The 17,798-nt window shown below is 43.9% G+C and overlaps 1 protein-coding gene across 1 annotated transcript in view; it reads right to left on the bottom strand.

Annotated features, from left to right (window-relative positions):
• Positions 1 to 16,700, bottom strand: part of LOC134358525 (mucin-22-like) — a 44,048-nt gene extending 27,348 nt beyond the window's left edge. The window contains exons 1-3 of the mRNA XM_063070848.1: positions 16,580 to 16,700; positions 8,675 to 8,736; positions 394 to 6,275 (exon numbers count right to left, since the gene is read on the bottom strand). Coding sequence (XP_062926918.1) covers positions 394 to 6,275; positions 8,675 to 8,714 — 5,922 coding nt within the window. The 5' untranslated portion in view covers positions 8,715 to 8,736; positions 16,580 to 16,700. The remainder of the gene's footprint in view (positions 1 to 393; positions 6,276 to 8,674; positions 8,737 to 16,579) is intronic.
• Positions 16,701 to 17,798: the final 1,098 nt, after the last annotated feature.

Raw genomic sequence — 17,798 nt, forward strand, 5'->3', positions numbered from 1 at the left:
AGGACTGAGACTGGAGAGTGGAGATGTTTGAAGTGAAGAGGAGTGGGAGGTGGTTGAGCAGAAGCCTTAGCTGATTGGTAGACAGGTTGTGACAGAATGGGCCCTCCAGATACCCTAATGTCCACTTCACTCCAACTACCTCATCTTTCTTCTCTTTCTCCTATCACATGCTTGTCACTTTCTAGTCACTCAAACCCCACCCATATCTTCCAGTAAAAACATAGACCATCCATAAAAGAGACAGGAAAAATTCTCCATTTAATGAGAAAATCAAAGCAATACACAAAAATGTAAAAAATATTCATTAACATTCTAACCAGCATAAATCAGATGAATAACAGATGTAAAGATATTTGAACTTATGCCAAAGAATGGGAAGATGACCAAACTTACCCCAGTTTCAACTTTCCCTGCAAGTTCTTTGTGTTTCTCTGAACTAGCATTCCTTAAATCATCATCAAAGGTGTCCATTATACTGAAAATCAGTAAAGCAACATTAGAACGAGGCGAAGTGGATGTTGTTTGCATTGAGGTGGCAGCTGCTGTTGATGTAGAGGCTGCTATTGATTGGGTTGAGACAGTATTTCTTGTTGTTGGTTTAGTTGTAGTTGTTGACTGTGTACTAGCAGTGGTTGTTTGTGCATCTGTAGTTGTTGACTGTGTTGCAGCGGAGGTAGTTTGCCCAGCTGTTGTTGATGACTGTGTACTGGCAGTGGTTGTTGGTGCAGCTGTAGTTGATGACTGTGTTCCAGCAGTGGTTGTTGGATCAGCTGTAGTTGATGACTGTGTTCCAGCAGTGGTTGTTGGACCAGCTGTAGTTGATGACTGTGTTCCAGCAGTGGTTGTTGGTACAGCTGTAGTTGATGACTGTGTTCCAGCAGTGGTTGTTGGTGCAGCTGTAGTTGATCTCTGTATGGCAGCAGCAGTTGTTGGTCCAGATGTAGTTGTTGACTGCATACCGGCAGTGGTAGTTAGTGCAGCTGTAGTTGATGACTGTGTTACAGCGGTGCTTGTTGGTCCAGCTGTAGTTGATGACTGTGTTCCAGCGGTAGTTGTTGGACCAGCTGTAGTTGATGACTGTGTTCCAGCGGTAGTTGTTGGACCAGCTGTAGTTGATGACTGTGTTCCAGCAGTGGTTGTTGGTGCAGCTGTAGTTGATGACTGTGTTCCAGCAGTGGTTGTTGGTTCAGCTGTAGTTGATGACTGTGTTCCAGCAGTGGTTGTTGGTGCAGCTGTAGTTGATGACTGTGTTCCAGCAGTGGTTGTTGGTTCAGCTGTAGTTGATGACTGTGTTCCAGCAGTGCTTGTTGGTCCAGCTGTGGTTGATGTCTGTGGACTTGCAGTGGTTGTTGGTGCAGCTGTAGTTGATCCCTGTATGGCAGCAGCAGTTGTTGGTCCAGATGTAGTTGTTGACTGCATACCGGCAGTGGTAGTTAGTGCAGCTGTAGTTGATGACTGTGTTCCAGCGGTGCTTGTTGGTCCAGCTGTAGTTGATGACTGTGTTCCAGCGGTAGTTGTTGGACCAGCTGTAGTTGATGACTGTGTTCCAGCAGTGCTTGTTGGTCCAGCTGTAGTTGATGATTGTGTTCCAGCGGTAGTTGTTGGACCAGCTGTAGTTGATGACTGTGTTCCAGCAGTGCTTGTTGGTGCAGCTGTAGTTGATGACTGTGATCCAGCAGTGGTTGTTGGTTCAGCTGTAGTTGATGACTGTGTTCCAGCGGTGCTTGTTGGTCCAGCTGTAGTTGATGACTGTGGACTTGAAGTGGTTGTTGGTGCAGCTGTAGTTGATGCCTGAGTGCCAGCAGTGCTTGTTGGTCCAACTGTAGTTGATTGTGTCCCAGTGGTACTTGTTGGACCAGCTGTAGTTGATGACTGTGTTCCAGCAGTGGTTGTTGGGCCAGCTGTGGTTGATGTCTGTGGACTTGAAGTGGTTGTTGGTGCAGCTGTAGTTGATGCCTGAGTGCCAGCAGTGCTTGTTGGTCCAACTGTAGTTGATTGTGTCCCAGTGGTGCTTGTTGGTCCAGCTGTAGTTGATGACTGTGTCCCAGTGGTGCTTGTTGGACCAGCTGTAGTTGATGACTGTGTTCCAGCAGTGGTTGTTGGGCCAGCTGTGGTTGATGTCTGTGGACTTGAAGTGGTTGTTGGTGCAGCTGTAGTTGATGCCTGAGTGCCAGCAGTGTTTGTTGGTCCAACTGTAGTTGATTGTGTCCCAGTGGTGCTTGTTGGTCCAGCTGTAGTTGATGACTGTGTTCCAGCAGTGGTTGTTAGTCCAGCTGTGGTTGACATCTGTGGACTTGCAGTGGTTGTTGGTGCAGCTGTAGTTGATCTCTGTACGGCAGCAGCAGTTGTTGGTCCAGATGTAGTTGTTGACTGAATACCGGCAGTGGTAGTTAGTGCAGCTGTAGTTGATGCCAGAGTGCCAGCAGTGCTTGTTGGTCCAACTGTAGTTGATGATTGGGTTCCAACAGTGGTTGCTGGTGCAGCTGAGGTTGATGACTGTATTCCAGCGGTGGTTGTTGGACCAGCTGTAGTTGATGACTGTGATCCAGCAGTGGTTGTTGGAGCAGCAGTAGTTGTTGACTGTGTTCCAGCAGTGGTTGTTGGTGCAGCTGTAGTTGATGACTGTGTTCCAACAGTGCTTGTTTGTCCAGCTGTGGTTGATGACTGTGTTCCAGTGGTAGTTGTTGGTCCAGCTGTGGTTGATGACTGTATTCCAGCTGTGGTTGTTGGACCAGCTGTAGTTGATGACTGTGATCCAGCAGTGGTTGTTGGTTCAGCAGTAGTTGTTGACTGTGTTCCAGCAGTGCTTGTTGGACCAGCTGTAGATGATGACTGTGATCCAGCAGTGGTTGTTGGTGCAGCTGTAGTTGATGACTGTGTTCCAACAGTGCTTGTTTGTCCAGCTGTGGTTGATGACTGTGTTCCAGTGGTAGTTGTTGGTCCAGCTGTGGTTGATGACTGTGTTCCAGCGGTGGTTGTTGGACCAGCTGTAGTTGATGACTGTGATCCAGCAGTGGTTGTTGGTTCAGCAGTAGTTGTTGACTGTGTTCCAGCAGTGCTTGTTGGACCAGCTGTAGTTGATGACTGTGATCCAGCAGTGGTTGTTGGTGCAGCTGTAGTTGATGACTGTGATCCAGCAGTGGTTGTTGGTGCAGCTGTAGTTGATGACTGTGTTCCAACAGTGCTTGTTTGTCCAGCTGTGGTTGATGACTGTGTTCCAGTGGTAGTTGTTGGTCCAGCTGTGGTTGATGACTGTATTCCAGCGGTGGTTGTTGGACCAGCTGTAGTTGATGACTGTGATCCAGCAGTGGTTGTTGGTTCAGCAGTAGTTGTTGACTGTGTTCCAGCAGTGCTTGTTGTACCAGCTGTAGATGATGACTGTGATCCAGCAGTGGTTGTTGGTGCAGCTGTAGTTGATGACTGTGATCCAGCAGTGGTTGTTGGTGCAGCTGTAGTTGATGACTGTGTTCCAACAGTGCTTGTTTGTCCAGCTGTGGTTGATGACTGTGTTCCAGTGGTAGTTGTTGGTCCAGCTGTGGTTGATGACTGTGATCCAGCAGTGGTTGTTGGTTCAGCAGTAGTTGTTGACTGTGTTCCAGCAGTGCTTGTTGTACCAGCTGTAGATGATGACTGTGATCCAGCAGTGGTTGTTGGTGCAGCTGTAGTTGATGACTGTGATCCAGCAGTGGTTGTTGGTGCAGCTGTAGTTGATGACTGTGATCCAGCAGTGGTTGTTGGTGCAGCTGTAGTTGATGACTGTGTTCCAACAGTGCTTGTTTGTCCAGCTGTGGTTGATGACTGTGTTCCAGTGGTAGTTGTTGGTCCAGCTGTGGTTGATGACTGTATTCCAGCGGTGGTTGTTGGACCAGCTGTAGTTGATGACTGTGATCCAGCAGTGGTTGTTGGTTCAGCAGTAGTTGTTGACTGTGTTCCAGCAGTGCTTGTTGTACCAGCTGTAGATGATGACTGTGATCCAGCAGTGGTTGTTGGTGCAGCTGTAGTTGATGACTGTGATCCAGCAGTGGTTGTTGGTGCAGCTGTAGTTGATGACTGTGTTCCAGCAGTGCTTGTTTGTCCAGATGTGGTTGATGACTGTGTTCCAGTGGTAGTTGTTGGTCCAGCTGTGGTTGATGACTGTATTCCAGCGGTGGTTGTTGGACCAGCTGTAGTTGATGACTGTGATCCAGCAGTGGTTGTTGGTTCAGCAGTAGTTGTTGACTGTGTTCCAGCAGTGCTTGTTGGACCAGCTGTAGATGATGACTGTGGTCCAGCAGTGGTTGTTGGTGCAGCTGTAGTTGATGACTGTGATCCAGCAGTGGTTGTTGGTGCAGCTGTAGTTGATGACTGTGTTCCAGCAGTGCTTGTTGGACCAGCTGTAGTTGATGACTGTGATCCAGCAGTGGTTGTTGGATCAGCTGTAGTTGATGACTGTGTTCCAGCAGTGCTTGTTGGTGCAGCTGTAGTTGATGACTGTGTTCCAGCAGTGCTTGTTGGACCAGCTGTAGTTGATGACTGTGATCCAGCAGTGGTTGTTGGATCAGCTGTAGTTGATGACTGTGTTCCAGCAGTGCTTGTTGGACCAGCTGTAGTTGATGACTGTGATCCAGCAGTGGTTGTTGGATCAGCTGTAGTTGATGACTGTGTTCCAGCAGTGGTTGTTGGACCAGCTGTAGTTGATGACTGTGTTCTAGCGGTAGTTGTTGGAGCAGCTGTAGTTGATGACTGTGTTCCAGCAGTGCTTGTTGGTGCAGCTGTAGTTGATGACTGTGTTCCAGCGGTGCTTGTTGGATCAGCTGTAATTGATGACTGTGTTCCAGCAGTGGTTGTTGGTGCAGCTGTAGTTGATCTCTGTATGGCAGCAGCAGTTGTTGGTCCAGATGTAGTTGTTGACTGCATACCGGCAGTGGTAGTTAGTGCAGCTGTAGTTGATGACTGTGTTCCAGCGGTTCTTGTTGGTCCAGCTGTAGTTGATGACTGTGTTCCAGCGGTAGTTGTTGGACCAGCTGTAGTTGATGACTGTGTTCCAGCAGTGGTTGTTGGTTCAGCTGTAGTTGATGACTGCGGACTGGCAGTGGTTGTTGGTTCAGCTGTAGTTGATGACTGCGGACTGGCAGTGGTTGTTGGTGCAGCTGTAGTTGATGACTGTGTTCCAGCAGTGGTTGTTGGTTCAGCTGTAGTTGATGACTGTGTTCCAGCAGTGCTTGTTGGTCCAGCTGTGGTTGATGTCTGTGGACTTGCAGTGGTTGTTGGTGCAGCTGTAGTTGATCTCTGTATGGCAGCAGCAGTTGTTGGTCCAGATGTAGTTGTTGACTGCATACCGGCAGTGGTAGTTAGTGCAGCTGTAGTTGATGACTGTGTTCCAGCGGTGGTTGTTGGTGCAGCTGTAGTTGATGACTGTGATCCAGCAGTGGTTGTTGGTTCAGTTGTAGTTGATGACTGCAGACTGGCAGTGGCTGTTGGTGCAGCTGTAGTTGATGACTGCGGACTGGCAGTGGTTGTTGGTTCAGCTGTAGTTGATGACTGTGTTCCAGCAGTGGTTGTTGGTGCAGCTGTAGTCGATGACTGTGATCCAGCAGTGGTTGTTGGTTCAGCTGTAGTTGATGACTGCGGACTGGCAGTGGTTGTTGGTGCAGCTGTAGTTGATGACTGTGATCCCGCAGTGGTTGTTGGTTCAGCTGTAGTTGATGGCTGCGGACTGGCAGTGGTTGTTGGTGCAGCTGTAGTTGATGACTGCGGACTGGCAGTGGTTGTTGGTTCAGCTGTAGTTGATGACTGTGATCCAGCAGTGGTTGTTGGTTCAGCTGTACTTGATGACTGTGTTCCAGCAGTGGTTGTTGGTGCAGCTGTAGTTGATGACTGTGATCGAGCAGTGGTTGTTGGTTCAGCTGTAGTTGATGACTGCGGACTGGCAGTGGTTGTTGGTTCACCTGTAGTTGATGACTGCGGACTGGCAGTGGTTGTTGGTGCAGCTGTAGTTGATGACTGTGTTCCAGCAGTGGTTGTTGGTGCAGCTGTAGTTGATGACTGTGATCGAGCAGTGGTTGTTGGTTCAGCTGTAGTTGATGACTGCGGACTGGCAGTGGTTGTTGGTTCACCTGTAGTTGATGACTGCGGACTGGCAGTGGTTGTTGGTGCAGCTGTAGTTGATGACTGTGTTCCAGCAGTGGTTGTTGGTGCAGCTGTAGTTGATAAGTGTGAAGCATTAGTTGCTACTGCAGTTGATTCTGTTGATCCTTCTGTCGTCTCACCCATTCCTTGCTGTGCATTATCCAGGCCTTTAATGACAAAAATATTACAAACTGTAATTCAGCTTTATTTTGTGTCATGGAACTTGCAGCTCAACCTTCCCCTTTCTTCAATTCCCCATGCTGGCCTCTTATCTGTCTGTCACTTCCCCCTGTATTCACTCACCCTTCCTTTTTCTTATTGTCCACTCTCTCCTCCTATCAACTTCCTTCCTCTCCAGCCCATTACCTTTCCTACCCACCAGGCTTCACCTATCATCTTCTAGCTACCCTCCTTCCCCTCACCCAAACTTCTAATTTTGGCTTCCCTCTTGTTTTCCAGTCCTGAAGAAGGGTCTTGGCCCAAAATGTTGACTGATTATTCATTTCCATAGAAGGTGCCTGACCTGCTGAGTTTCTCCAGCACTTTATGTGTACTGCTTTGGATTTCCAGCATCTGTAGAATTTCTCATGTTTATTTATGGAGAGTTAAGGACATTTCAATATTTCAGGTCGAACCCATTCATCAGGACTGGAGAGAATGAGGGGAGATAACAAATGTAAAACGGTGTCTGGGTTAGTGGGGGGTGAAACCTGTCAGATGATAGGTTGATCCAGGAATTGGGTAGGAAAGGTAGAGGGCTAGCGAGGAAGGAATTTGATAGGAGAGGAGAGTAGACCACAAGAAAAAGAGGGAGATAGAGAATTGGAACGGTGCAGAGTGCTAGGAGATTATAGGTGGAAGTGGCATAGGAGTGAAGAAAATGGAACCTGAAAGGGGAGGACAGTGGACCATGGAATAATGAAAAGGAAGTGGGCAGGGAACCGATGGGACGATTGTGTGGGTAAGGAGAATGAGATAGAGTAATAGGGGCCATCAGGATCATAGAAAAATAAAGGATTACACAGAAGGTAGCAGTTACCAGAAAATTGCTAATACGTCTGGTAAGTGCTCCTAGTTTGGAGACTGCTAAGGTGGAATGCAAGGTGCTGTTCCTCTAATCTGGCCATAAATTGGCAGTAGAGGAAGCTGGGGACAGACGTGTTAGTGTGAGAGTGGATGGCCGCAGGGAGATCCTGTCCGGTATAGCAAACGGAACACAGGTGCTCGATGAAGCGATCCATCAGTTTTCGGGTCTCACCAATATAGTGAAGGTTGCCCTGAGAGTACTGGATGCCGTAACTAGCACCACTGAGCTCACTAGAATTCTTCAGCCTGTTCCCTTATGGAAGGGGCTACATTAGGTAGGCAACACAATGTATAGGTCATTATTCATACACAATTTCTTGATGCAGTGCTCGAGGTAGACTAAAACACGTATTCCCTCCTGTTGCATCAGGGGAGATGGAATTAGTCCAGTTGGGTCTGCTGGACCCTCAGATGATTGTGCAGACACCAATATATTTTAGAATCATTTGGGTCACTCCCAGAAATGGATGGGTTGATGGTAGAGCTAATGAGTGAGCCTTTGGTAGGAAAGAAGAATCTGATAGGTTATTCCTTGGAGCACAGGAGAATGAGGGGAGATCTTATAGAGGTATACTAAATTATGAGAGGGATAGATAGTGTTAAATGGTAACAAGGAACCACAGGAAGCATGATAGTTTCTATCCTTCAACAGGCTGTGGTCCACCTCCTCTACACCTAAATCCCTTGTCCTCATATTTCTTCAACCAGCTCTCTCTCTCCCTCCATATTTAATCTGCAAACTTACTATGCCCCGTGTCAAATGTGTCCCTTCTGTCATTAGCTTCTGGAAGGTCATTTCTGAAAGGATGGCAGAAACCACTTGGCAGTAACCTTCAAAACAGAAGCTACAGGTTGCTATAGATATTCACTGGAGAGCACGCTAACTGTTATCACAGCCTGATATGAAAGAGTCCTCAAAGGACTCTGTTCCAGGCATAGGTTGATATTGGTTGACTGTGAGTCATAGACTTCACCCCATCCTTAATGATAAACACAGCACTGTCAATCAACACTCCATTATATTTACAAGGGAATTTGATCTCAAATATCACAATTGCCTGTTGATCCATTAGCTCATACCCGAAAACCACATGTAGGAAGAAGCAGTGTAATGCAAGTGTTCCTATTATCTCTGTATATCTGCACTTTGTATTGGAACAATTTGATATAAATTTCTCCCCCATCAGCAGTGCTCGCACTAGCTTCATGAATCACACAGTACATCTAATATACTTCATAATGCTTTTGAACAGTTCCCTAGCATGGTAAGATGGATTCTTGACCCACAATCTACTTTGTTATGATCTTGCACCTCATGGTCTGCCTGCAGTGTACTACCTCAATGCACTGTTGTAATGAATGGATCTGGATGGACGGTACTCAGGACAAGCTTCTCACTGAACCTCAGTCCATGTGATAATAATCAACTAACTTACTACCATGCATTTTATTGAAGCATGATGTAGGATGGCTTACTTACCCAAGAGGAGTAGCAACAGGAAATATTGAGGCGTCACCATGGCTCAACCTCTGTGTAGAAATCTGAAAGAAAAACAATAATAAGGAAGATCATTTTTCAATTTTGATGTTCACAAACACACACAGGTCTGCTCATCATCGGTTTCTGTGACTTACCATTTATCATTTGCCTTCTGATTCCTTGCATGTTGAGCATGAACTGTGTCGCTACTTCTCACTGCCTTGGGAAGGCAGCCAACATAATCCAAGATTCCACCCACCCAGAATCTCTCTCTTTTCACACCCCATTGGGCAGAAGATGCAAACACCTAAAAAGCTCATACCACCAGGCTCAAGGACAGTCTCTTTAAGACTATTGAATGGTCCTATAATATGATAAAATTGATTTTTAATCTCACAATTTACTTCACTATGGCCTTGCTCCTTATTGTCTGCATGTACTACAGTTTCTTTGTAGTTGTAACATTTTATTCTGCATCCTATTATTGTTTTACCTTGTAAAACAATGCATGACACCCAGTTACTTCACTTCCCCCGGTAAGTCATTCCCCCTACCTGTATCCAAAGTGGAATACTTATTATTGAGGGGAGTAGCTACAAGGGTACTCTACACTGGCTGCCTATTCCCTTTCCTCACCTGATAGTTACCCTGGTATCTGCCTCCTGCAACTTAAGGGTGACTGCCCCCTGTAGCTCCTCATTCTCCTATTTGACCCAAAGGTCATCAACCTGCAGCTCCAGTTCCTTAACATGATGCACTTCATGAAGATGTAGGTTATCATGGAGGCTGGAGGTCTCCCAGAGTTCCCACATCTCAAAATGAACATAACACCAACTCTGAACCCCTTCTCAGTGCATTAGCTATATACTAATAGACAAAGAAAGAGTTAAAAAAATCTTAATAGAAAATGATTTAGAACCTCTGCCTGTGCTTGCCCAAGCTTGTTCTTGCCTAAGCATGTTGCACCAAAACCTCCTGCTCTAACACTTGCCACTCCAACAGTGGCCGCTCCACTTAAATCTCTCTTTCTTTTATTGCCTCAAATAAAACTCACTCCCGACGAGACTTGTTTATTTCATATAGCTCCCACATTGCAATGATGATTCCCTCTCATTTGCTACTTCAAATTAGGACTCATTCCTGATTATTAAGTTTATAACATTGCTGAATTTCATAAAGGAGATGCAGAGAGAAGGAGACGAATGAGAAGAGAGAAATGAGGGAAGTAAATGGCAAAACTAGTCAGCCCACCCTTAGTTATCCAGCACCATCAACACCTGTGTCAACTCTAGACAAATTGAGTTTATTGTTGTATGCACAAATAATGTACATGTATGCAGGTGCAATGAAAAACTTACTTGCAGAGGAAGTAAGTTTTTCATTGCACCTGCATACATGTACATTATGTGCCACAGGCACATAGCATAGAAATGCAACATTCTCATGAAGAACATAAATTAAACCTAATTTATACAAAGTTATGCAATAAAGAACACAAGTAATTCAAAAAATCCTTTGTACTGCAAAATAGTCAGCATGTTTATTATGTTGCTCTGCTGAGGTAGTGATTAGGCTTTTGCAGGTTGGTTCAAGAACTGAATGGTTGAAGGGAAGTGCTTGTTCTTGAACATGATGGTTGGGACTTCAGGCTTCTTCACCTCCTGCCTGATGGTAGCTGTGAGAAGAAGATGGCATGCTCTGCATGGAGGGGGAGGGGGTGGGTTTGGGGAAGGAGAAATATTTGATGATTCATGTTGCCTTCCTGAAGCAGGGCTTTGTAGAGATACTTTTGATGATGGAGACATGTGTCACTTAACCTCCCTTGGTTCTTTCCCTATCATCGACACTTCTCCCAGTTCCCTCTGCCTCTCTCCTGCACTGGAGTTTGAAATGTTTAGCTTCTAATTTTGCAAATTCAGAAGGAAAGTCATCAACTTGATATATTACAGACAAGAGAAAATCCTTTATGATATTAATAACTAGCTTATCTTCATATTTCATCTTTCCCCCTTATGGTTTTTTAGTTGCTTTAAGTTGGTTTCTGAAAGTTTCCCAATTGTCCAACTTCCCTCTAATTTTTGCTCTATTATATGCCTTCTCTTATGCTTTTATCTTGGCTTTGATTTCCCTTGTCAGCCACAGCTGTGTCATCCTGCCTTTAGAATACTTCCTCTTTGGGATGTGTACAACTTGTGCCTTCTGAGTTGCTTCCAGAAATTCTAGCCATTGCTGCTCTGCTGTCATCCCTGCCAGTGTTCTTTTCCAGTCAATTCCTCTCTCATGCCTCTGTAATTCCCTTTACTCTACTGTAATACTGATACGTCTGACTTTGGCTTCTCCCTCTCAAATTGCAGGGTGAATTCTATCATATTAATGATCACTGCCTCCTAAGGGTTCCGTTACTCTAAGCTCCCTAATCAAATCTGTTATACACCAACCTGATGCTATGACATTCATGGGGGATTTCACTATGAAGTTAGATTGGGAAAATCAGATTGGTGTTGGATCCCAAGAGAGAGAATTTGTAGAATGCCTATGAGATGGCTTTTTAAAGCAGCTTGTGTTTGAACCCACTAGGGGATCAGCTATTATCGACTGGGTGTTGTATAATGTAAGGAAGCACATTGCTTTACACTACCAGCAAACCCGAGCTCACTTCCCACCGCTGCCTGTCAAGAATATATATATTCTTCCCATGACCGTGTGGTTTCCTCTGGGTTCTCTGCATTCCTCCCACATTCCAAAAATATACTGGCTGGCAAGTTAATTGGTAAATTGTACCCAAATTGGCGGTTGCTGGGCGGTGTGGCTGGAAGTGCTGGAAAGGCCTACTCTGTGTTGTATCTCAAACAAATAAACTGAATAAAAATTTTAAAAGTTTGGAGTTCAATCCCTGTACACCTTCCACCGCAACCCCTGTGGAAAGTATAGGTTCACTCCAGATCCTCCCATTTCCTGTCACAGTCCAAAGATGTACCAGATAGGTTAATTGGTCATTGTAAATTGTCCTGTGATTAAATAAGGGTAAATCGGGGTTGACGGGGATTGCTGGGTGATGCGGCTCGAAGGGCCGGAAGGGCCTACTCTGCATGGTATCTCTAAATAAAAAGAATCAATTTCCATCCTGGAAGGCATTGGCTGTCTAGTCTATCTATGCCTCTTATCATCTTGTACACCTCTGTCAAGTCAACTCTCATCCTCCTTTGCTCTGAAGAGAAAAATCCGAGCTCACTCACCTTAGCCTCAAAAGGCACGATCCCTAAACCAGGCAGCATCCTGGTAAAGAATGGGTGAGCTTCCATACTTACACCAGTCCATAAAGTGGGCGGCAACCATCACTCATTTCAGCCCCATGGTCCAAATTCCTACTTTTTTTTATTGTTATTGAGATACAGTATGGATAAGCCTTCTGGCTTTGTGAGCCATGCCAACCAGCAGTCCTCCAATTTTAACCCTAGCCTGATCACAGGACAACTTACAATCACCAAGTAGCCTAGCAAGCGGTACACCTGTGAACTGTGGGAGGAATGCGGTGCACCAGAGGAAATCCACGCGGTCAGGGGGAGAGCATACAAACTCCTGACAGACAGCGGCAGGAATTGAACTTGGGTCACCTGTGCTGTGCTAATCACTATGCTACTATGCTGCTGTTCCTTAGATCGTAATTTTCTCATTATTGTCACATGTACTGAGAATCAGTGAAAAGCTTTAGTTTTCATGCCATCCATGGATTCATAAGTAATTTGAGGAAGTATAAAAAGCAGGAAACAGCAGAATACAGCATTACAGATACAGAGATGGTGCAGTGCAAGTGAAAAAAAAGGTGCAAGGGCTACAGGGAAGTAGACTAAGGGATCATGAGTTAATCTTTAGTGTATCAGTGATTCACTCAAGAAACCTATAACAGCATGATAACAATTATCCTTGACCTTGGTAGTGCAGGTTCTCAAGCCTAAAGGTAAAGCCTTTCAATAATCATTCTTGAGCTTCAAATCAGTTTGAATATAGGATTTGGGGCATTATGTTGCATTTGGGCATTATGCCATTGGAGAGGCTGCAATAGAGTACTGAATAGAGTTGTGGTCATTCTGTTATAGAGAAGATTTGGTTAAACTGAAGAGCACTGAGAGGAGATTTTAAGAGGATGTTGTCAGGGCCTTAGTTATAGAGGGAGGTTGGCTAGGCTACACCTTCATTCCATGGAATGTCAGATAATGAAGGGTGACCTTATAGGAAAGTTTAAAATTATGAGAGGCACAGATAAGGTTTAGACTGAGAATGGAGAGATTAAACAGGGACCTTAGGTGACTCTTTTTTCACACAGGTTGTGGAATAAATTGCCTGAAGGCAGATACAACAGTATCATTAAAGGAGGACTTGGATGGGCACATGGAGGGATAGGGCTGAGAAGGATATGGGCAAAATGCAGGAAATTGGGATTAGCACTATGATCGGCACGGATTGGTTGGGCTGAAGTGCTTGTATCAATGCTGAGTTGCTATATGACACCATGGCTCTATAGTAGTGTAACCCCAAAGTATTAACTCAAATCAATTTGTACAGTTGGCTAAAATACAAAGAAAATTGTGGAAAAGGGTGGGTTACAACTTGCTAGTTTTGCACAATAAGCCCATTTCTCTCCATTAGTATGCAGGAACAATATGTGCACTCATCAGCTGACGGACAGGCACCATCAAAATCTGAGAACAGGCACTTAAACATTTACATTTACGGCACTATGCAAAAGCCTTAGGCACATTTACATAGCCAGTGTACCTGACCCTTTTGCACAGTGCTGTCTATTATGTTTTATCCAGTTACCAAATAACTTAATACTACTGAGCTAATACAAAGCTAAGATGTAATACCCCTTCCTTTTCAGACCCGAAGGAGGGTCTCGGCCTGAAATGTCGACTGTTTATTCATTTCCAAAAATGCTGATTTCCTCCATTATTTTGTGTGTGTCGCTCTCATTTCTGTTTCCCAACCACCTTCCTATTTTAACATACATACACACTAGCGCCTAAGACTTCTGCACAGTACTGTATGTAACAGGTCTATTATCACCTATGAACTATCTGAATAATTCTTTCTCAAGCATCTTCTTTCCTCCAAGCAGGCTGACCATAAACTGGCATCCAATTTGCAGTAATTCCTCGTCGGCATGTTACGAAGGATGGTTAGTAAGTCTGCTTTACATTTCTTTCCTTGTTGCCGTAGGCAATGACCTCTACTCACTTCTTTGTCTTGGGTGCCTAGAAGCTGTGTAAAGGCTAAGTGGCAAAAGTAGTGGTGTTTCCTGGCTGGGGGAGGTGGGAGAACAGTGAGCCCTGGGGTAAATGGTGAGCCGTAGCTCTGGGGTTGTGTGGCTTTGGTTTGTTTTTGGAACCAACATTGATTCCTGTATCAGTAAGGGGACGTGTAGCGTTGATCCTGCCTGCCCTGGGACAGAGACTGGAGAAGGCCAGCCTGTCCTGGAAGTCTCTCAGCAGTCTTGACAGGAGTCGTGGATAGCGGGGCACCACCTCAGACTGGGGGTGCCCACCAGGATCCAACTATTAACATAAACTCGGCTGAAGACCCAGGAAAGGAATTGAAATCTAATCTGAATTTAAAAATATCATAAGACCTAAGGATTAAGCAAAGGTGAGCTTGGAACTTGGGCATGAGTTGAGTGGATCACCAGAGTGGTGGTCTATTGCTCTGCAGAGATGGGACTGGACAGACAGAGAGGTGTTGCCATTGCCTGGATATAATGCTCACTTGAAGCTCCACTCATGTTGTTCAGATGGGTGTAAAAAAAACACTCGTGATAATTTCCAGAGGTGGCATTGCCTCTAATGTCTTGCCATACATTTACCATGTAATCTGTACTTAAAAATATCCAAATCCGTAGTCATCCTAACTAGAAGAAGTGCACTTCAGGTGAGATTAAGGAGTAAGCTCAAAGCAGACGTGCAGAGCAAGTATCTTTATTACACAGAAAGTGGTGGGTGCCTGGAATGTTCTGACTGGGGTGGCAGTGGAGGCAAATACAACTAGAGGCATTTTTTAATGGAGGGATGTGGACATTGTGTAGACAGAAGAGATTAGTTTAGTTAGCATTTAATTTAATTAGTCCATTACAATATTGTGGACAGACAGGGCTGATCCTGTGTTAGAGTGTTTTATGTTCTATAGTGTTGCTGTCTGTAGATCTTACTCTGCTCTATTTTGATGCTATCCATTTTAAGATACAACAGTGACTTAATCTTTAAAAGTCCTGATGTCCTGAATGATACATCCTTTGTTAAATTAATATTAACACAATTTAGTTAATCGTTCATCTAATTTCTTTATAGCCAGCAAATTTGTTTCTGCTTCAAACCAGTGTTTCAAATTAAACCTTCTTGTTCTTATTAAGTATTCTCTAAGCTGAAGAAAAGGCAATTTAGAAGGAAGAATGAAGGTTAGCATTGAAACTTGCAGTGAAATATATTGTTTGCCTCAAATCAAATTAGCAAGCCTTGTGCTGGATTGTGCAAGTGATTTACCTCCAGCGGCAACATAGTATGCCCACAACTCACGAACTTTGACTGTAGGTCTTTGGAATGTGGGAGGAAACCCAGGTGGTCATGGGGAGAATGTATGAACACCTTACAGATGGTGGTGGGACTCGAACTCAAATTTTATATCTGGCTGCCGTGAAGTGGTTACGCTAACTGCTAAGCTACCATCCCAACTTTGCTCGAAAAGCAACAAAAAGCTGCAGATGGTAGAAATCTGAAATATTTCTGTATTTCTACAATTTAACATTGTTACCACAAATGGAAGGAATAAATTGATAATTCAGCACTATTTTATGAAAGAAGAATATCTCCCTCCTGGCTCCTAGGCATTGGAATTGGTCAAAATTTGATTAAAATGGATTTGTCACAGAACCCCATCAAAAATTAGATCTGTCAGGTTGTAATCTTAACCTTAAACAGTCTCTTGGGAACAAGAATGACTTGCTTCCACTTAGGTTTTCTAATAACCTAAAAGCAAAAGAACATCAAATGCTGAAAATCCGCAATAATTTAAAAAAAGTACTGAAGGTGTTTAACAGGTCGTGGGATATCTGTGGAGTGGGAAACAGAGCTAACAAATTGGGTTCGTGATCCTTCATCAGAGAAATGAAAAATGTTTTCCGTTACAGAGGTGGCAATTGTAAGCCTGTTGTTGAATTCATAGTGTGACAATCAACCAATGTATCTCAGTATAAGATAAACTAATTCAAATCAAGCTTTTATTTCCAGAGATTTGAGTGACTAATCTAAATATAATGCTTTCAAAAAATTGCAGTTTCCCAAATGTCTGCCTTTGATTACTTTGGGCTTCAAGCAACAGAGAACACATAATCTAAACTTGCAAGTCTATAGAATGAAACTCAAACAAGTGTATTAAATTTCACTTCCATTGAAGTATTCGAAAGCCTTTTTAAACAGGAGTTAATAAAAGTGGATTTCTAAAGTTACTGCTTTAGAAATTTAACTTAATTTTCTCAAAATAAAAGCAATCTCGTATAAAATATGTATTGATCCTGCATAAACAAGTAACTGGTCTTCCCATTATCCCTGTACCTAGATACCATGTCTTTCCAAGTCTGTAGTGGGTTTACAATGAGGATTATTATATTGAAAATATAAACAGCAATACAGTGAATTTTATTGCAAATCATTCACTCAACACACATTTGCTTTTATGAGGTATTAAATTCTGACAAATTTCCTACTGACCATACATGTCCAAATAAAGACGTACCTTACCGATACTTATGACTGTTAAGTCATTCATATCAAAATTTGTTAAAGCTGACCTTAAAAATGACAGCAATTTGCTGAAGTGCAAGTGATAGAATAATAAATAAAAGATCTTCATAATTACCTCTTTTTGAAATAAATTTTTTCACAGTTTAATCCTTTCTGAAATTCCCACCTTGATTGAAGAATATGCTTGGAAAAGGTCTCTAGAACATATTATGTCGCTGGCTGGTACCTGTTCCTTCTCTTTCACAATGGATATACTTTCCTGAGATAGCTACAGGTTCTTTTTGTAGCAATGGGAGGTGTCTTGTTTCATAGTATCATGATGTTTTTCTTTTTGTCTTTTCTCCTTCACGCCCTCTAGGTATGGACCTGACCAACAGTGATAGAATTCCAGCTGAACTGGTCCCACCACTCCTTGAGGAAGGTCGACTGCATTTTTTAAATTCATGCTAATCTTAGGAAATATTATTTTCTCTACCTGCCTGCTTGAGCCTCTGAAGCCAACCATGACACGTGCAGAGAGTTATAAAACCTAGAGCACTACAACAAGGAAACAGCAACCTGAGCCTGGACCAAAGCCCTCCATACCCTGCCATCCGTGTACTTATCCAAACTTAGCTTAAATGTTGAAATCAAACCTGTATCCACCACTTTGGCTGGCAGCTCGTTACACACTCTCACCACCCTCTGTCTGAAGAAGTTCCCCCTCGGGTTCCCCTTAAATAGATCACCGTTCACCTTCAAGTTATGACCTCGAGCCTTAGTTTTACCAGCTTCAGTGGAAAAAGCCTGCTTGCATTTACTCTATTGTGTATACCTCCATCAAATCTCCCCTTATTCACCTACGCTCCAGGCAACAAAGTCCTAACCAATCCAATCTTACTCCAGAACTCGGGTCCTTAAGCCCTGGCAACATCCTTGTTAGTTTTTCTGGTATTCTTTTAATCTTATTGATATCGTTCCTGTAGGTAGGTAACTAGAACTGTACACAGTACTCCAAATTAGGCTCCACCAATGTCTTATACAACTTCAACATAACATCCCAACTCCTGTACTCAGTGCTATGATTTATGAAGTCCAATGTGTCAAAAGCTCTCTTTACAACCCTATCTACATACCTGTGATGCCAATTTCAAGGAATTATGGATCAGTACTCCTAGATCCCTCTATATCACCACACTCCTCAGTGCCCGACCATTCACTGTGTAACATGATTGGACCCTGCCAGTTTTTGAGTGCTCTCCTCGTGGCATCCTGAACTGCACTGATTGTCCTGTATTTACACAGTAATAGGAGGAAGCCATTCGGCCCCTTGTTCCTGCTGCCCCATTCAATGA

The sequence above is a fragment of the Mobula hypostoma genome, chromosome 18 (assembly GCF_963921235.1).
Source record: "Mobula hypostoma chromosome 18, sMobHyp1.1, whole genome shotgun sequence".
Lineage (NCBI taxonomy): Eukaryota > Metazoa > Chordata > Chondrichthyes > Myliobatiformes > Myliobatidae > Mobula > Mobula hypostoma.